The sequence below is a fragment of the Prionailurus viverrinus genome, chromosome C1, assembly GCF_022837055.1.
Source record: "Prionailurus viverrinus isolate Anna chromosome C1, UM_Priviv_1.0, whole genome shotgun sequence".
In the NCBI taxonomy this organism is placed as follows: Eukaryota; Metazoa; Chordata; class Mammalia; order Carnivora; family Felidae; genus Prionailurus; species Prionailurus viverrinus.
The window spans coordinates 88,541,344-88,562,921 of record NC_062568.1 but is presented as its reverse complement, the minus strand read 5'-3'; the positions used below and the strand labels follow the sequence as shown (position 1 = coordinate 88,562,921).

The following is a 21,578-nucleotide window of genomic DNA, read 5'->3' as shown; positions in this document are numbered from 1 at the left end:
AACAAATGTTGCCCAGAGGGTCTGAGATACAGATAGGTTGGCCCAAGTACATTGATTCAATGCTCAGATGAAGCATCTTAGACATGTTGCCTGGGACTGGGATAATTTATCTGTATGGATTAAGATCTACTGTCTGTCAAAACAGTAGGTGCTAAAAAGGCACGAGTGTTCTGACAAATGGCCTCATTTCCACCCCTGGGCCTCATAATTTTGTCACTTAATAGTCTCCAGGGAACCCCACTCCCTCCAGCTCCTCTCTTGCATACTATGTCCCTCCCTGCTTCCAAATCTTAGGCATACCCTTATCGCTAATATCCAGCAGTCAACTGATTGACAGTTAAGTATTTATCAAAGGGGACCTGGGGTGACTTAACCCCATACCTTCCAAACATTCTTAAAGCTCTCCAAAAACATGTCAGATAAACATAATGATCTATAAAAACAATGTCTTTGACATAGGACAAATTCCCAGTCTCTTTCCAGTTGTACTGCCAATATGAAAGCTTACTTATTACACAGACATTCAGGAGCTTCTAATGATATTAGTGAAAGTCTCCTCTGGGCATAGGTGCTGCAGTGGTAGATTGATTAGTTTCAGCTGCAGGGCTCAACCTCAAAAAAGTTGTAGCAGCACATGTCTCCTGGGTCTTGGAGCTGAGAAGTTGGGGTATCTTCTAAGCATTGATCACCAGACACCTAAAGTCTGTCTGGTGTTGTAGTAAGACAAAGGAAACTAGAAGTAGCAGTAATAGCTTTCTAGTCTTGTTGTTGGGTCTCATGGATTCATGTATGATTAGTATTAACTCACACAGAAATATGAGTTCCATGGGGACAGAGACCTTGTCTGTTTTACTCACTATTCTGGTTTCAGCACCTAATACAGTGTTGACACATCGTAGGTACTTATCAGTGTATGTTGAATATCCTATGATGAGGCCACATAGTGCAGTGATTAAGAGCACAGACTCTGGAGTCAGGCTGCCTGAGATCCCCATCTCAGCTCTGCAACTGACTAAGATTGTGGGCAAGTGAGTAAACATTTCTGTGTTGCAGATTCTCCATTAAAAAAAAATAATGTTTATTTATTTTTGAGAGAGAGACAGAGTTGGAGTCGGGGAGAGGCAGAGAGGGAGACACAAAATCCAAAGCAGGCTCCAGGCTCTGAGCTGCCAGCACAGAGCCCAAAGTGAGGCTTGAATCCATGAACCATGAGATCATGACCTGAGCCAAAGTTGGATGCTTAACCAACTGAGTCACCCAGGCGCCCCTGGATTCTCCATTTTTAAACTTGAAATAGTAATAATATATATCTCAAAGTTATGCAGGTTAAATGAATTGATGTTTGTAACCAGTGCCTGGCATGCACTGTAAATGTGTGTTAAATAGATTAATTAGTTTACAGCCCCACTTCCTTTACCATCACTACTTAGGTTTTTTTTGGGGGGGAGAGTAACATTTATGTTTGTGAGAACATATGATAACAAGCACAGGCCCAGACCCAAAGGCATTTCTGTCTTAAGACCTCTGGGTGTGCAGCTTTCCATTCCTGCAACGCTCTGAAGCATCACTTTCCATCAATTTTGCTAATGTGCTACTTGACTTACCCTTCTTGATTGAGAGCTCCTTGAAAGCAGACACCATCCAAGAGGGTATGATTTAAAGTGGGTACTGATGGTTTTAGAATGAATGCATGATGTAGTCAGTGAATGGCAATCTTGTGTGTTTTCTCTTGCTCACCCCTGGGAAAGGAATCATAGACCCCTTACCCAATTTAAAGGGGTGGTGGTGGTGGTGGTGGTTGGCCTTCTTTTCTCTCTCTTTCTCTCTCTTTTTCATTTTACTGAAGTATATTGAGATTCTTCTTTATCCACAATGCACCAGTGTCATAGGTACATTCTATTCCTGGTCACTCTAACCTTCCATCTCACTGTCATTCTGGCCAACCCAATCTCTGTTTGATCACCACCTCTGCTCAGCCTTCCCAGTAACATAGCGATTGACCCCAGTTTTGTTCTCTCTTCCTATCCTCACCTCCTCCACATGGCTTGTGATCTTTGACATTTACATTGGCCATGTTGCTTTGCCCTTGTCTTTTATTTTAAGTCAGGTCACATCCTTTTGGTAAAATATACAAGACTTAGTCAGAAACAAAGCATTCTTATTTTTGTTCACGAACTTGTTTTTCCTGTTCACCTTCATAAGCACCTGAAGCTGCCCCGCTGTTCGTTGGAAACACATCTTTCCCCATGGGAACTTCTAGAAAACACACAACTTCTAGAAAACACTATTTTAAATTTTGCTGTTGTTTTCATTTATGTTCAAGTTTCTGCTGGTCCAAGATGTGATTTCTTGCTGTCTTTACCACATTGAATTCACATCCATGTAAAGAGTGAAGAAGCAAAGTAGATAGTGTGATTTACCACCCAGTCCTGTCACACCCGTCTTTGTCTTTGAAGCACTTTGAATCTGCTTAACCGGAGGACATGACATATGGGAAATATTTAGACAGTAGTACAAGTCATTTCATAAGATAAAACTGTCTGAACTTAAACCATTTGTTCACAAACTCTGAATTGCTCCAAAACCACCTTAGTGTGAGATCACTCTGTCCAAGGCTTGTTATGCATTTGGCTATTCTTTTATTGTGTCATTTGTATCCTAACTACTATCAGGAGCTCATCTTTTTCATTTTCTGTGTATTTTCATGGTGCCCAGAATGGATCTGCATGGAAAAGTCACTTGGTGAATGCCACTCATGGCCAGATGGTCACTGCATCCTGAAGCGACCCAGTTCTGGGCACACTCTGGGTGCAGGTGCACAAAGAAGGGCTGGAAGCCTCCTGGTTTGGCATCTACCCATGGCTTCTCAGACATTCTTTGTGCTTCTGGATAGCCTCACTAATGAAACTGACTTTGAGGGGCTAATTCTGCAGCCACAGATCCTGATTTTTCTTCTTTTCAAAGAACCATTTTTCTGCTATGTCTTTGAGAGCTCCACCCCTCAGGGGAGTAGATTAGTTATGCTAAACACGCCACCTCAGAGGTTTGATTTTGATTTTTTTTTGCAGAAACTTAGTCATTTCTATAGTGGAGATAGACTGATCTTGAAACTTCACAAAGCCATTTAATTTGTTTAAATCATAACTCTAGATAATTTGTATCTATATTTCCAGTCCTCTCTTGAATTCCCAGGGAATACTCTGTGAAGCAGGAAACTCAGTGAATGCCCTTTGTGCTATATATATCTTTTTACATTTTTTCACCCAAAATGCTAATGGCATAGAGCTAAGCAACAAGTATGGGAGAGTGTTTATGTTTTGTTTCTATATACTATTGAACCATGTGGGCAAGGTAGGCACACAAATAAAGACATTAGTAATTCTAGAATGTGGGTGCCCAGGTGACTCAGTCGGATAGGTGCCTGACTCTTGATATCAGCTCAGGTCATGACTTCATGGTTTGTGAGTTCAAGCCCATCATCAGATGCACTGACCATGCAGAGTCTGCTTGGGATTCTCTCTCTCCTTCTTTCTCTGCCCCTCCCCTGCTCTCTCTCTCTCTCTCTCTCTCTCTCTCTCTCTCTCTCTCAAAGTAAATAGATGAACTTAAGATAATAATAATAATTTTAGAATGTGACACAGATCATTATTTTTTTTTCTGTTTTTTAGTCTCTAGACCTGTGAAAAAGACATTATGTCTGGGACCTGCCCCTCCAGCCTCTCAGCTCTGCAATATCCCCTGCTCTACCAACTGTATAGTATCTTCCTGGTCTGCCTGGGGCCTGTGCATCCATGAAAACTGCCACGATCCTCAGGGGAGAAAAGGTGAGTGTCTTGTTTGTGTGTGCTTCATTTACTTCCTTTGTACACACAATTCATTTACCTCCAATGTACACACAATTATTCTGGTAGCTAAGTAGCCGATTAAGCCTGCTTAAGACAATATTTGTTTGTAAAATGCAGATAACTAGCTCAAGCCTGACAGCATTCAGTTATTAGGGAGGCCGTTGGGGAGATTTCTATGGAGCAAGAATCTGACCTTTATTGACCTTCCAGTTAGGCTTCTAGCTGTGAAATGACTATCACTCAAATAGGATCTAACAATGTTTTGTATGTGTAATGGTTATACTGAAGAAATTAGACATGATTTCTGTAACCACATCAGGAAACAACTGTTGTGCATATCTATTTATTTTCAGATTTCCACATGCTGACTTTGATGTTCTATTTCAGATTTTCACGAGGGGCATTTATGCATGTTGTTTGCTTTTTGATGTCCTTGGGCTTAAAGTGAAATCTTCAAACTTTATGGGTGTATTTAATTTTGTAGGTTTCTGTAGTCTTGTTTCCTTTACTTTGCTGTTATATACACATCTTCATCTTCCAAAGTTCATTTTTAGTGATGCCTTGACTTTTCTTTCATTAACCCTTCAGTTTGTATTGATATTATAGCCCCTAAATAGCAATAAAAAGGAAATACTTCTTTTTCTGAGAAAAAAAAAATGAGCTCCCAAAATTTAAGTTGTGTTTGCTAAGCACTAATCCTAGCTGTCATATAAAGAAAGAATACATGGCCAAGTGCTTGATGCTATAAACTTGGTACTCTCAGCTTAATTCTGTGTCCATTTGAAAACCCACATTTCAGAGGGCACCTGGGTGGCTCAGTTGGTTGAGCATCTGACTTTGGCTCAGGTCATGATCTGACGTGAGTTAACGTCAGTTAACTCATTAACCGTGAGTTTGAGCCCTGCATCAGGCTCGCTGCTGTCAGCACAGAGCCCCCTTCAGATCCTCTCTTCCCCTCTCTCTGCCCCTCCTCTGATCATGCTCTCTCTCTCAAAAATAAATAAACATAAAAAAAAGAAAACCCACACTTCATCAATTCCCAGATTTCTCACATGCATCCACGTGCGTGTCCAAGTTCACACACCTGTGCCTCTGGGCTTTTCTCTCTCTCTCTCTTTTTCAACGTTTATTTATTTACTCTTTCCACACTTCAGGTTTCTAGATCTAATTATGTCACAAAATTGGTGAATACATTTTATGTGGAGGAATTTTTTCCCTCCAAAACATTGTAATAAAACAGTATAGTGCATTATAAAGGATGGGATCTTATTTTTATGATCAATTAATTTTGTCTAGCTTCATTGAAATACAATTGACATATAATATTGTGTAATTTTAAGGTATACAACATACTGATTTGATATAAATGTATATAGCAAAACGATTGCCACAATAAGGTTAGTTAGTACATCCATCACCTCACATAGTTACCTTTATCCTGTGGGAAGAACTTTTAAGATCTACTGTCTGTACTGACATGTTCATTGCAGTGTTATCCACAATAATAAAGTAAAAGTAAAGACCAAGTGACTACTAATGCATAAATGGATAAAGGAAATGTGATACACACACAGACACAGACACAGACACAGACACAGACACACACACACACACACACACACACACACATATATGAGTGAGTATATAGGAATATTATTTAGCCATAAAAAGAAGGAAATCCTGCCATTGTGACAACATGGAAGAAAGTTTAGGACATTATACAAAGTGTTACAAGTCATACAGAAAAAAGACAAATCTTGTGTGATCTCACTTATAAGTAGATTCTTAAAAAACCCTGAAATTATAGTAACAGAGAGTAAAATGGTGGTTGCCAGGGTCTGGCTGGTGGAGAAGATGGGGAGATGTTGATGAAAGGGTCCAAACTTCGAATTATAAGGTTAGTAAGTTCTGAGGATCCAATGTACAGCATTATGAGCATAATCAAAAATATTGTATTCAGTTTAAAGTTGCTAAGAGAGTAAATCTTTAAAATTCTTACCATGAAAAAGAAAAAAAATAATTTTGATTTTAGATAGTAGGTAAAGTAGAAAAACATGTCTTCCTTAATGCTTCTGGGAAGATTCATGAATCTCATTGGCTGCTTTGTGTCATATGCTAACCCTGACCCAGTCATTCTAATTGGCCAAGTCCCAGGCATGTGACCACCACCGGAGGAAAAAGGCTCACCAAGCCTCACAGACTGAGAGTATGGGAAGGGTGGCTCCCTCAAAGAAATATGAGGTGCTGATGCTACAAGAAGGTAGAAATAATGCTGAGGTTAAACTAAATAGATATTTATTAAGTGCTTTGTCCCCTTTGTTCTGAGCCAGAGAATTTCTACAGTGATTCAGAGAATGCTCTCTTCCTCATTCTGTATTGCAATTTTTGTTATGCAAGCCAAATTTTCACAAGACCCTTTATGAAAGTGCTCTTTCAACTTTTCTTTCAATCTTCCTTTTCCACATAACCCTGACTGGTCAAGGAACTCAGCTGGGAGACTCACAACATTTGGACCATTCCACGTGTCCCTTTGGCTCAAGATGCTTTAATGCCAAAGCTTTTCTTCATTAGTCCCTATTCCTCTCTTGTATGAGTCAACTCTTGCAACTGCACCCTGGTCCTTAATTCATTAGACATCACCTGTTGCAAGTTAAATTGTGCCCTTCATAAAACAAACAAACAAAAAAACACCTTCATTCCTAACACCTTGTATATGTGAATGTGACCTTATTTGGAAATAAGGTCTAATGGCTGATTTCCTTATACCATGAGGGAAATTTTGACACAGTGATACACAGGGGAAAATTTCATGTGAAGGCAGACATTAGAGTGATGCCTCTATAAGCCAAAGAATGCCAAGGATTGCCATCAACTACCAGAAGCTAGGGAGAGGTATGGGAACAGTATTTCCCTAGAACATTCAGAGGGAGCATGACTCTACTGACACTTTGATTTAGGGTTTCTAGCCTCCAGGAATGTGAGCCAAAAACTTCTGTTGTTTTACATCACCCAGTGTGATGCTTTGTCATGACAGCCCTAGGTTACTCTTATACTGCCCAACTTTGCATCAGCGTTTGAGCTCAGCAAGGATATAATACTTCATAATATTTCAAAACTAAAGTATAGAGAAGTTAACCAATTTGTCCTATCCCACAGTGATTTAATAATGTCCAAGCTAGCACTGAGAACCTGGGTTCCTGTCTCCCTAGTCCAGTGTTCCTTCAAACCTTGGCCTTCCTTAGTGCTTCCCTCTGTGGCCTAAGGAAGTTTGGATCAAGGCACAAGTCCAACACTGAGCTTAGCAGAGAAGCTCTCTGCCTACATGCACCACATTGGCCAGTGGGACCCATTAGTCTTGAGAGCCAATCATTGAGCCAGTATAGAAGATAAGGCATAGGGTGTGGGATTAGCTCTAGTGTATCACCTTTGAAGGGAGAGGGAAAGTAGATTGCAGCTCTGTGAGACAGGAAAGGTGTGCCAAGAACAGCTTGGGAGCAGCAGGTAACTGGAATGTGTATTTTTTTACTCAAACAATAAACTTGTCAAGAGAGGCTCAGCCTTTGGAGCTGAAGGAAAAGGTGGAGGCAGTACAACATCCTCAGCTGAAGGTAGTAGTGTCACTGCAGCCACTTGCAGAGTGTAGGGTCATGTTGGGATTGATGAGAACCAGTCTCTGTTTTATAGGGCACATACTTAGGCTAAATGACCTGCCCTAGACACTAAATAATCACAGACAGGGGAGCATGTACACAGCAATGATTGTTATTCACGTCTGGGAAGTTTGCTATTTTATAAGTGCTTCCTAGAGCAGAGACAATTTTGGTTTTTAAGGTCTTGTTAAAATCTGCCAGGACCACCTGCCTCTAATCCCTCCTGGGAAAAATAAAGAATGGAGTTTTCCCTCTAGCGAAATGATTCTGTGCCTACAAAGGGACCGAGCATGTTATGATGATCTTCTTGTTAATTCTACTGACTTGTGAACCTGAGGTCTTGGATCTTCTCGATCTCAGCCTGTCCCACGGTCCTACCATGGGGTCTCCCGGAGACGCTGACTGGCACAAACTAAATGTAGTTCAGAATTCCATGGAGGCTGGAATACACAAGCTAATGCATTAAACATCACAAAATTCTGGGGTGTAAACTGGACTGTTTAGCTTCACATTTGAATTCCCTACCCTAAAGAAATGCAGTGAACCTAGTAGCAGAAGTCTAAGATATACATACATTCTTAGATATTTTATATTCTTATATATATGGAAGGTGGAAGATTTGAGTGAAATATCAAACAACAGCAAGAAAATGAATGTGTAAAGTTGGAGATAATTACTTTTTTCTCTTTGCTAGTCTTTTCCCCAGTCACTGTGTTATTGCTTTGGTATGTTCCTTTTGTTCGCATTTTAAAAAAGAAAGTAGGAAAGAATGGGAAAGCAGTTAACGTATTACCTAATAGAAGAAATTAGTTACTCTAGAAATGATCTTAACATGGCTGTTATTCTAAGGCAGGCACCCTTCAGTCAGGAATCCTGTAAGGTTTGTGGCTGTCAGCCATCTGAAATACATTAGAAAATCAGCCTCTTACCCAGCCTTCACACTTTCCACCAGGTCTGTGATAGGCAGACGAGGGGAACAGTACTCAGCAGGTTGGTACTTGTCAAGTGAAGCTAGGACACCTTTCAGAGGAATTTAAATTGGATCAGGTTTTAACATTCATTGCTTTATCTTTGATATACTCCCAGGGAGTTATAATTAGAGGCATATGAAAGAGAAATAACCTGAAAAAATTGCTGATGGGTGAACTCTACACGTAGGTATACGTTTAAAAAATTCTTTTTGATACAGTGACATACACTTATATGACATCCTTGTCCCTTTCAGACATATTCCAGAAAGACAGATACCCTTGACCACAGAAGTTGTTTTTTCTTTAATTTTTATATTTTGAGAGAGACAGAGAGAGAGAGAGAGAGAGAGAGAGAGAGAGAGAGAGAGAGATTGAGTGGGGGAGGGGCAGAGAGAGAGGGAGACACAGAATCCAAAGCAGGCTCCAGGCTCTGAGCTGTCAGCACAGAGCCCAATAAGGGGCTCGAACTCACAGACTGTGAGATCATGACCTGAGCTAAAGTCAGACGTCTAACTAACTGAACCACCCAGGCTCCCCGTACAGAAGTTTTAAAAAACAGTTTGATGGAGGTTTCCCAATACAGAGTCATATTAGGTAACTGCTTATATGATAGGACTTCAGGGATTCCTTCACCAGCCACCCCCCCATATGGTATTACCCTCAGTCATACACCTAAAGTTCTAAAATCCCCATAGGAAAAGACATTTTGAAACTGAGAAGCTATGACTGTCTTTACAAAGACAGTCTTTTATGCTCTGAAACAAATCAATTTAGATAACACAGCAAAAGCAGGAGAATACTGCATGTTTTAGATCTTTGTATAACAACGTGGGAAAATTTCCATTTTCCATCCTTGCCTGCTAGATAGATCCACTCTTAATGAGAAGTCTATAAAATCATTTTGCTTTGTTACAGAAAATATGTATGCTAATGGTTTTTTTTTCTTTTCCCTTTTTTCCCCATATCTATGTGTGTTAGGAGAGGGGGCTGTGCCTACTTCTCCTTTTAAGTGTTGAGAGCTCTTATGCTCATGATCACCCTATCATTACTTTTTCATATTTTCTGAATTCAGAGAAGGGTGGAAAGTAATATTGATAGACTAAAATGCTACTCTTGCAGGAATGGTGGTTGATTTCTAAAGAGTTGGAATCAAGGATTCAGTGTGCTCAGGTTCTTTGGATCAAGGTTGTTACCCCATGTAAAAGGTTCCCAGAGAGGAAGAGCAAATGGGATGCTTGAGATAGAATAAGTTTCTGTCATCCTTGGCCAACCAGCAGGCTACTGCTTCAGGCCTGTCCCAGTGGAGTCAGTGGGGAGACACGGTGTTGACCATGGACAGCTCCATTTTTGGATCACTAACCCATGAGGATGTACAATCCTCAGACCTGAATTTACCTCCTGAGTCTCCTTTCATTTTTCCATGGCTTCATTTAAAAAACTTTGACCCATATTCTGCCATCTGTGCTTCTTCCCTTTTCTCTTCCCAACCCACAATTCACTCTTTTCTAATTCAGTAGAATATATACTATGCCAGTAGACTATATACTAAACTTTGGGTTCATAAAAGAAAAAAAAAACCCTTGCAAATACCAGTTTCGTTAAAGGTGAATTGACTCTGTGGTCAGGAAGTGATTATTAAAACTCCTTGCTACTTAGTACCTAAAATATCACTATCCAATCTGTATACCTCCATTTTAAGGAAATGACCCATAGGCCCTGCAGATTCATTATATGAGGTGGGGCTAGAACACATCATACACAAGAGCTGATTTAAATTCTTTCTTATGAAGAGGTAATGACTCAAAATTCCTTGGCTGAATTTCATACATATCCATTTAATCAATAATGTGCTTTGGGAGCAGTGATAAAGTATCATTAATCTTAGTTTTCACATGCATAAAATGAGAATAGTAACTTATAAAATAGTTTCAAAGATTTATTAATTTGGGGTAATGTAAGTAAAGTGGCTGGCACCATCTTGGGATAGGGTAGATGTTTAATTAATGCACGTACCTTTTCCCCTTGTTGGACTATATGCTCTGTGAAGAATAGATTTATGTTTTCTGTTCCTTCTGTGGCTTCCCACAGTACATTACAGTGATCTACAAATGGCAGTTAATGTTTACTGAATGATGCTATCTGATTAATATGGAATTCAACAAATGAAGGTAAGTGGTTGGCTGGCCCCAGCCGCTGTGGAGTTAGCAGTTGTGTATCTTTCAGAACAGAAGCACCCAGGGGAAGCATGATGTCTATTGCAGACATGAACACCAATGTGTGATTCAAGTTAAGCACTAACAAGAGACTGCAAGGTTTTTGTTCTAATGCTGAGCTTCTGCTAGGATTTGATTCTAGTTAGAGTCAGGACAAGGGCAGTACAGATGAAAGACTAGAAGAATTTATTGACTGAGGAGATGTAATCTGTAGATTTATGGTGAGATGGATGCAACTTGTTTGTAGAGGAAAATTTTACATACCCCTTAATGGCACTAAGCTCTAGGTTAAAGGATATCCAGAATCCTCAGGAAAGACTGCTAAGTTTCTGACACAGTAGTGAAACCTTGTAAATCATGGAGACCTATGCTATGTCCTGCTCAAAGATGCCGACTAAATAAGAGCAAACATAAGAGGATAAGTAAGCAGTATATGAACATTATTTGTAATAGTAGGGGTCATTTGGGGTTCCTGAGTAGTTCAGTAAGTTAAGCATCTGACTCTTGATTTTGACTCAGGTCATGATCTCACGGTTTGTGAGTTCGAGCCCTGCACCAGGCTCTGTGCTGGCGGTGCAGAGCCTGCATGGGATTCTCTCTTTTTCCTTCCCTCTACCCCTCCCCTGCTTGCTTTCTCTCACTCTCTATCTCCCTAAAAATAAATATGTAAATAAACTTTTTTTGAAAATTAAAAAAAAAGGATTTGAGTTCATCCCAGTTGTGTGGCAGTGAGAACTTGGAGTTCATTATCGTTGGATGAGCATCAAGTGTAGTTGAGAACCTTGTATGTTTCCTATGTCTCTTCTGAAGGTGGCCCAGGAAGGGACCTAAACCCTTCTGCATATTTTATGTTGACTAATTAATGACATAGACTTGTAGGTATGAAGTATGGCAGAAGCCATCTTTTGTTTTAATTGTCCCTGACCTTAATATTTTCAATGCCATGATCATGAATGTGGTCTCTGATTGGCTGAATGATGCCTTCTCCTATGTGGCTGATCATCAAAGTAAGAATCAAAGACTCTCTTTTAAAAAGAGCTCTTTCCTCTCTCTCTCTCAAAATAAACACATAGACTTAAAGTTGAACCTGTGTGGCTCATTTGGTTAAGTCTGACTCTTAGTTTTGGCCCAACTCATGATCTCACAGTTCATGGGATCAAGCTCTACATTGGGCTCTGCACTGACAGCACTAAGCCTGCTGGGATTCTCTCTCTCTATCTCTCTCTGGCCCTCCCCAGCTTGCATGTGCGCTCTCTCTCTCTCTCTCAAAATAAATAAATAAACTTAAAAAAATAAATAAAAGGACTTCATAGGTTAGCCCTAGACCAAGAAAACCCAAAAAGAGCATTTGAGGTGGTTTATCTAAAATACTTTCCCAGCCCTGTAATATTCTAAGGAAGCGTGGCTCCCTTTTATGGCTAAAGCCGTGTGTCCATTAGTTCACACCTCCTTGGTTGTGCAATTTTACAGGAGTGAATCTTTTGCCCACTACACCTAGAGCTTTGTAACCTTTCATTTCATTACTATTGGTGGGAAAATAGGCATGGCTTTGGAAAATATGGGAGAGAGATATACCTGGCTTTGTGACCTCTCATGGTCCCTAGTTTGTTCTTCTCCTTGACTCTTGTGGGAATAGTAGTAGGGTATCTAACTCTCATGCTGGGCATTCAGTGTTCTCAAGCTCTCTATTTTCCTATCAAAGTCTGTCTGCTGTTTCTCTCTTTTAACTCACCCAAAGGAATAAGTGAATAATTCCTTAAAATGTTATCACCCAATAAGACTGGTTTCATTAAAAAGAAGGAATTAAAAGAATTAAATTGGTTAACAGAATTTGATGTGTTAGAGAATGGAAGTTAAAATATGAGGTCCATGGAAAGCAGGCATAGCCTTTGGAAGCGACATGGTAGGTCACCTTAGTGTCTCAGTTGGTTGAGCATCCAACTTCGGCTCAGGTCATGATCTCACTGTTCATGAGTTCAAGCCCTGCATTGGGCTCTGTGCTGACAGCTCAGAGCCTGGATCCTGCTTTGGATTTTCTGTCTCCCTCTGTCTCTGCCCCTCCCCCACTTGCATTTTCTCTCTCTCCCCCAAAAATAAATAAAAATATTTTTTAAAAATTAAGAAAAAATTTCAGAAGTGACATGTAATAAAGGCCAGAGATTAAAAACTCATAGACTAAAGAGTTGTATCTAGTTCTCAGTCACTTTTTTTCTTTAATTTTAGGACACTTTGTTTTTTAAAAATGATAAATTAGTTAAAAATGGAGAGATTTCATATAAAAACAAAACACAACTTGGATTTCTGTCTCCTTAGATAAATTCCACATTCCCTCATGGCAGAAGCCAATGGAAACAGGATTATGGCCACCTGTTACAGAGCAAGCATACATCTTCCATTTTACCACACAACTCAGGACTCCTTACAGTTGTACAATTGACTCATTCCCTCAGTTTGTACCTGTTTGACTCTTGCAACACTGAGTTTATGACTCTGTAAGCTTATAGAGTCGAAGGCCCATATATATCCTTATTACAGGTGATGTTGGGCTGTAGTCCCACAATACATTTTTTTTTAAACTGAATAATAGTCCAGGGACCCATGTCTAGCCAAAGAGATGCTGTGTTTACAGGGAAGGCTGACCTGGAATGTAATGTCAAGGAAGGGATACAGGGAAATCTCCAGGCATAAAGCTGTCAATTTCTTAGTTACCAGGGATATGCCAAAATGTAGATGTATTTCAACTTAATGTGGAATAAGCAAAATGTCAAAAACAACAGAAAAAATAAAATGTGGATTTATCTATGTTAGGCTATTTCTGTGAGTCTTCATTTATTTCTATTGGTTTATTGATGCCATTGGACGAGTGCTACTTGCTACTCCATTTGATTGTGTGTTTGTATATGGCCTCTCCAAGATTGTTAAGTCTTGGAAGACAGAGTCTCTGCTTTAGTTCTTTTCCATTTTCCCTTTCTTTTTGTATCCCCCTACCCCATTTCCCATAAAAGAAAACACCTTGAAATCATACACCTTTTAGGACTATAGAGATGCAAATAAAAGTTTTATCTCTTTTCCAGTTGCTGCTGGTGTTTTGTTTTGTTTTGTTTTGTTTTGTTTTGTTTTGTTTGTTTTGGTGGATAAAGTTGAATCCTGTGAAACTTTTTTTTCTTTTCTTCTCAGGATTTAGAATGAGGCAGCGCCATGTCCTCATGGAATCCACAGGGCCTGCGGGCCACTGCCCTCATTTGGTGGAGTCTGTTCCTTGTGAGGATCCAATGTGTTACCAATGGCTGATGTCTGAAGGCGTCTGTATCCCCGATCATGGAAAATGTGGCCGAGGACATCGCATCCTGAAGGCTGTGTGCCAGAATGACCGAGGTATGAGGCAAAGACATATGTGTTAAGTGAGAGCTGCCCTATTACTATTACACGCCACTGCTCTCAAACAGGTCGTTTTCCCAAGGGAGGGAAACAGCTTTCCTATCCTTGAATACTTACGTTGAAGCCACGTGCTAATTTGCTGAAAAGTAAGCAGTCTTGAGTTAATGTGAGGCCACATAGTCCAAAAGGAAAGTATATGATTATGCCTCAGTGCAACACAGTGAAGCTAGAGATTTCTGTGCAGTTCTTAATTTATCAAGACAAATAGAATACAGAATTCCTCTGGGTAGTTTTCAACTTATCAATACCAAACAAGTTTTATTTGCCTTTTTTGAGGTCGATATGTAACATGCTTTTATATATTATTAACAAATACTACCTTGTAAAGATTCCAGGGCTACGATTCTCTCCAAGTTAAGGGAAAAAAATACTAAGCTATGTCTTTTCATTTATGGAACATTCAACTACACTCAGTTCTAGACATAATACTGACATTTCTAAAGAACCGTTTTAAAATCTAAATTGTCAAGATTTGCAAAACTGTTAACAGTGGTGTCTTTGCTTCATTGTCAAGCTTCTAGTACAATCGTTGTTTGAAATGAAGGGTGATTTAGAAAACATGTAAGTCACATGGAAATGAGGAAAGTGACATTTGTAAACCTTTATCCTACAGTTAAAAAAATCAGTCTCTTGGAAGAATATTGGTATGTTTATTAATCCCATTTATAATGCTCTTGATGGGTGGAGGGAAACGTTTTGACTTATGGAGTGAAGTAATCCATAGAATAGAAGGAAATTACAAAATGGATTCAGAGTGGCTATTCGCATCCACACAGGGTTGACATTCAGCAATGGTTTCCTTGTTTCCCTCCTTCTTGTCTCCCCCTGCAGCCATCTTTGTCTCTTTCCCTCTCTTCCTGCCCTTACCTCTCTCACTTTCTTCTTTCTTTCCTTCTCTAATCTTCCTTTCCTCCTGCTTTTGATCTGTTTTCTTTCTTTCTTTCTTTCTTTCTTTCTTTCTTTCTTTCTTTCTTTCCCACCACCACCATAATTAGCAGATAGACATTTTGTCAGGCAGTGTAATCAGTTATCTCATGAAAGGTATTTGTTTAATTAGAGGTCAACAACAGGCTGTATTAGCTACATCCTTTATGACTAAGTTGTTAAAACTAATAGTGGCTTCTAATATTACCAAATAATTTTTGAATTGTGGTAATATATGTACAACTCATTAACAGAGGCAAATAAGATCACTGTGGTATTGCTTTTCTTTGATTTCAGGAAGACTAGTATAGAGGTTTAAACCTGGAGTCTAAATCAGCCAGGTTGGAATTTCAAGTCTGCTACTCCCCTGCTAGATGAACTCAGGAAAATTAATTAACTTGTGGAGGCATCCTTTCCTTCAGACTTAAAATAGGGGTAATAAAATCTACCTCTCACTGATTGTGAGAGTTAAACTGGTTATATAAAAGTGATTAGTGAAGTGTCTGGCACATAACCACTCAAAATAAGCTATAAGATTATTTTTCTTATAATACACATTTATTACTGTTCTCTGCCCTGGGGGAATTGTGCAAAGAGCATTCTTATATAATATGAAAATAATGATGAGTATTAGAATAACCATATCACTTCTTCCTCCCAACCTCCAGCTGTGGAATCAAAAAGATGCTTTGTGTGGTTGAGTCCCAAAGACAAATTACTGTCAGGCTTTGTCATCTCACGGCAGATATTAGAGGCTTGTCATGATGTATTATGTCTATAGGGCTGGGGAGTTTTCACAATTTCACAATCTGTGTCTTCTGTAGTATTGCAGAGTGTGATATTGTGATTTATAATTAGAAATACATATTCTTCCCATTTCCGGTGCAGAGATGCTAAAACTCTTGGAACTTCCTGAGCAAAAAGAGCAATGGGAGCATCTTTTGTTACATTTGCTCTTTTGTCCTCAATTCCTGAAGTTGCTTCTGTAAAGGTGAAATGGGCATGTTATTACTCAAAAACAAAAACAAAAAAAAGAGAAAGAAATGAGTGTGTTGTTATTCATAACAAGCCCCATTCTCCCACATTTGGGTTTATGATAATGAGGTGATTTGTGGAAAGCACCTAAGGATGAGAGCTGGTTGCCAGAGGAGCCACCCAAATAGAGGGTTGGAACTTTCAGTCTCACCCCCTGATTGCCAGGGAGGGGAGAGAGGGGAGGTTGAATCAAACACCAATGGCCAATGATTTAATGACTTGTGCATATGTAAAGAAACCTCCATAAAAAATAAAAAAAACCAATAATAATAAAAAGAATTGGGGGTCTGGAGAGCTTCCAGGTTGGTGAACACTGTGGAGATTTGTGGAAAGTGGCAATGGAAATTCCACGCCCTTTCCCCATATCTCACCCTATTCATCTCTTCCACCTGGCTGTTCCTGAATTACATCTTTCACAGTCAACCAGTCATGTAGTAAGGGTCATGTAGTAAGTAAAACAGGTTTCCTGAGTTCTGTGAGCCACTCTGGCAAATTAATCAAAGCCAAAGAGGGGGTTGTGGGGAACCCAAATTTGTAGCTGGTTGGTTAGAAGCATAGCTCACCTGGGCTTACAGTTGACCTCTGAAGAGGAGGGTGGTCTTGTAGGACCAAGACTTTTCCCTGTGGAATCTGATGCTATTTCTGGGTGACGTCAGAACTGAGTTGAATATTAGGACGTCCAGTTGGTGTTGGAGAATTCCGTGGTGTGGTGTGGGGAAATTGTCCCACCTCTCCCAACACACACATACTATCCCACTGAAAATGGATGCAGAATCCTTTCTACAGAGATATCCATTTTACCATTGTATAGCATTTCTAGAGTTTTATTGCTTATCCCTATGAAATGGCTAATTTTCAACATTGACCTGACTCTTGATTTCTATGGGGAAAAGTAGAAATTACTACTGGTTCATATCAATTCCATGAAGTCTTTATGGTGTTTACATACTTGGATGGCTCCTTAATCATTTGTGGGGTATCAGCCATAGTCATGGTTACAAGAACATGCTAGCCTGGTAGCTGAAGTAGTCTTTTGTCCAGTGAGAAATTGAAAATGTGGTCTGGTTGCACATTTTGCAATTCAGCTTCCTTGAGATTCTGGTTAATTTATGATAGAAGTTGAACAGAAAAGTGATTCTCTTTAACTCTCTGCATATTATCATGGTCTTTCCGTATCTGCAGGAACTGCCAGAACTGTTGACACTCATTTAAATGCTTGGAGAAGGGAAAAAAACGGTTGAGATATATTTAATAAGTCAGCTGTGATTTTTTTCTAGTAACATTTGGTAGTTTTCTTTTCATCTTTCTGAATTTATTATTGTTTTATATGCCCTTTATTTCACAATTTATTTAGAGTTAACTGGATAAGACCAAAATAAGTATCTTCATTTTGGTAAACAAACAAAGAAATAAACAAAATAAAACAAATGCATATTAGATCTAATCAGACTTAAGTCCTGCTATAATTTGCAAGGGTAACTTTTTCATATATATATATATATATATATATATATATATATACATATATATATATATATATGTATGTATGGTATGTGCACATATGTATATGATAAATACATACACACACACATATGTGTGTGTGTGTGTGTGTATAACATTAAAACCCTTTGCAAAATATCTATATCCCATTCAGATTGTGGAACCAAGAGATTTCCACATAGCCATGATCAGGATTCTGTAGGCCTCTTCAAAGTGTCTTCTTGGGCATTTGTGCCACTAGAAAGAATATTTGTCTTTCCCAGAAGTGTGTTTAAATAATTAGTTTAGGGGCACCTGAGTGGCTTAGTCAGTTGAATGTCCCAACTCTTGATTTCCATTTAGGTCATGATCCCAGGGTCGTGGGATTGAGCCGTGTGTTGGGCTCCTCACTGAGTGTGGAGCCTATTTAAGATTCTCTCTCCCTCTGCCCCTCTCCACCTCTCATGCTCTCTCTCTGTCTCTTTCTCAAATTAAAAAAAAAAATTAGTTTGGAGCCTTTGAAAATCTACAATCTCTGTCACATTGAAGCCAGTAAGTAGCAATTTGAGATAACCAAAATTTGTGGGCTAGTTTAAGAATGTAATCGACTTTAGACTATCAAAGATCCAAGTAGTCATTTATGAATTTGTACAGTCTGTGTAGAGGTATGTTTTGACTCATGCTCTACTTTGATTTATTAGTGATACTGTCCCGTCTTACTGAAGTTACTATTTCTCATCCAGCCTGTGATTGTAGCAAACAATGGGTTAGTAATACTTATTTTTAGGAAGAAAATTGTATAAAAGATTGCACGAATGAGTATTCTGATTTGTATCTGATTTCTAATACTTTGAATGGTCGATGAACTTTGATTTCTTTCCTCTGCACAACATCTTATCACTAATCTGGGTCAATAGAAGTCTACTGAGTATAGAATATACATAGGTTTTTCTTGTCTCATTGACAAGCATGTTTCCTGCAAGTCAAAGTAGACATTTGAAAATAAATGGACTGTGATGCAAACTGGATGCCCAACCTACTTCTCCTTTAGATTATCAGGTTAATATTCTGGGTTTTAAACTTTGTTTCTCAAATGCGTAACTAGTTCATTGTTGCCAGGTTTCACTGGCAGTTGATGAAGGTGTACCACTATATGCCATCTTCCCAGAGTAGGTTGGGAAAATCCCCATAATGCTAGGGCAGTGGACAACATTCCTAGTGACTGACATATGATCACTATTTATCATCTTTCATGTCTCTGTAATGCAAAGTGGACAGATGACATCACAGGGTCAATGGATAAACACCAGACTGTCTATTAGGCAGTCAGACCTTGAGCACTCACCAAGTGCTTTGCTCCATAATTTGCAGAGTAGGTTATCTTGAGAAAAAAAAGAGTGTCTGTATATTTCGGCAAACATCTTTATTTGGAGGTAATGCGGTGTACATTCTGTACTTGGAAAAAACAAATACCTGTGTTGGTATAACACAGAGTATTAATACATTAAGAAGAACAAAGCTCGCATGTTGACAGGTACATGGAACTAGGGTTCTCCAGTGTTACTGGAATCCCCCCTTCCATAGAGGGATACTTATTTTGCAGTTGCGCTAGATTTTCTCCATGCAAATATTTTCCTTAAGCGGTGTATATATTTGCACAGAAAGCTTGGGGAATGATTTTCCATCATTAAGGTTACTTTGCTTTTCATTTCAGAGGCATTTTTCTGTGAGTTATTGCCTTGCATCATTAACCTTGGACAATCCAAAAATGTGATATTTAATCTTAGATAAAATGGCATGTGCTCATAAGCATGTGCTTATAAGTACCCATAGGATGACTTTAATTGGTGGAAAGCATGCTAGGTTAATCATTTAACTGAAGTGAGTTAATTTTTTTTAATGTTTTTAAATCTATGATTGAATTGGAAGTTTTGTTTTATTATTTTTTTTTATCTTTAAATCTCAAGAAATGTTCTTTAGGTTAGCTTTGAAAAGAAGGTCAAACTCAATTCAGATAACAAGTTATTCATCAGAATTCTAAATAAAACCCCTTTTGTGGTTTCAAGTACTATTTTCTAAACCCTTTGATCATGTTGTGTGTCATTTTGGTCATCGAGCACTGCTTTACTTCTCTTCAATGCTTCTTCTTTGTCTTACAAGGTTTCTAACTGCTATTTTAGCACAATATTTATTTTCTTATATTTTAGGAAGACAAAAGAATAAATTATTGGTGAGATATTTCTTTGCCACACAAGTACTAGTCTGTGGTCTATCAACCTGTTAAAGAGACTCTACATATTAGAGCCACCACAGAGATTACACAGCCTCAAAATAAATTTCAAATAAAATTTTTCTGAAAGTTGTGAGCACTTTCATGGAAATAAGTATGTAGCTAATTAAGATGTGCATTTTGGAAGGGATAAGAATAATTTTAATTGTTTTAAGTTATAAGAAAGCAACTATTATTTTCATCTTATGTTATTTTTATTTGTTTCTGTTTTGAGCAGAAACACACACACACACACACACACACACACACACAAACACTTATACGCACACATACACACACTTACCTTTGCATAAAGTTTGGAAATTTAAAAACTGTATTGCCAGGAGTTCAGAGGGATGGAAGGATAGGGAAATAAATATGGACATGCATTTTATATTAGCAGTGCAAATCCAGAGACAGCCTTTTTGAAACAGCTAAACTTAGCATGCACTGTTGTTTCCTGCTCAGACCCTCTCAGCCATTTACCATTTCTGTGTATATCAGCCCCCAAGTTCCAGCTGACATGACTTGCTTCTGTTTGCCTGGGGAGTTTCTCTGCCCACAGAAGTGCAGTCAGCAGTGCCAGGGAATTAACAGTCCCAGGGAGCAGCCTTCAACCCATGATTGGGAGTTGTAAAAATCATTGCCCTTGCCTTTCAGATGGGATAACGTTGAGATGTATATTCTGTGCTGTTTCTGAGAGCTCCCACTGAGAGGAAGCTCCACCTACTCATCATGGTGACTTCCTTTGATCACACACCCTCTCTCAGCCTCCTTCCCTGTCTCATCCCCTACTGTTGCACTCACTGGTTCTCTGGCGTAACTCCCCAATAAACACTTGCCCAAGAATCTTTGTCAAAGGGTTTATTGTGGTACGACTCAAACTGAGACAAGGATGTGTGAAAAGATATTTCATGGATCCATTCCTGCAGCAGATAGAGGATCCAATTCCAGTCGTACCATGTCGATAATATTTAAAGAAATGACTTCCTTGGAAGAGATGATACTGCCAATCATGAGATCCCATTCAATACTTTGAACAACCCTCACTATTTACAGTTATTTGGTAATATCAGATGGCTTCAGTATACTGCTTCTGCACCGCTCCCCCATCCTTTGAAAGCGTAAAACCATTAGTGAATCCCATTTCTTTACCAGTTAGACAATACTAGTAACTTATACAATCCTCCTGAGTCTTGTTTTCCAACAATTGAGTTATTTTATGACTCTCAGGGGAAGGCTAGCTAGGTTATTCATGTTTTCATTTTATAGTGGATTCCAGAGTGTATTGGAATATTTCTAAATAAGGACAAGAGAAAAACAGAGGTCTTTGGAATGTTAAAGGAATTATTTGTGTAGGAAAATTGGGTCTGAAGTGTTTGGGGAGCATATTTCTCTATCTCCTTTGTTGTAGATCAGTCATTCAAAAACTACAATGTGAAAATCCCCCAGTGGGATTATAAAAACACTAGTCATCAGAGAAATGCAAATCAAAGCAACAATGAGTTATCCCCTTACACCTGTCAGCTTGGCTAATAACAAAAAGAAGAAATAACAAGTGTGGGTGAGGTTTTGGAGAAAAGGGAACCCTTGTGCCTTGTTGGTGGGAATGTAAACTGGTACAACCACTGTGGAAAACACTATGGAGGTTCCTCAAAAAATTAGAAATAGACTTACCATGGGATTCAGTAATTCTGCTACTGGGTTTTTACCCAAAGAAAACAAAAACACTAATTTGAACAGATATATGCATC

At 38.9% G+C, this 21,578-nt stretch overlaps 1 protein-coding gene across 1 annotated transcript in view; it reads left to right on the top strand.

The window, feature by feature from the left end:
• Positions 1-21,578, top strand: part of THSD7B (thrombospondin type 1 domain containing 7B) — a 759,038-nt gene that overhangs the window by 268,738 nt on the left and 468,722 nt on the right. Inside the window, exons 5-6 of the mRNA XM_047871837.1 lie at positions 3,669-3,824; positions 13,857-14,054. Of these exons, the coding sequence (XP_047727793.1) occupies positions 3,669-3,824; positions 13,857-14,054 (354 nt within the window). The remainder of the gene's footprint in view (positions 1-3,668; positions 3,825-13,856; positions 14,055-21,578) is intronic.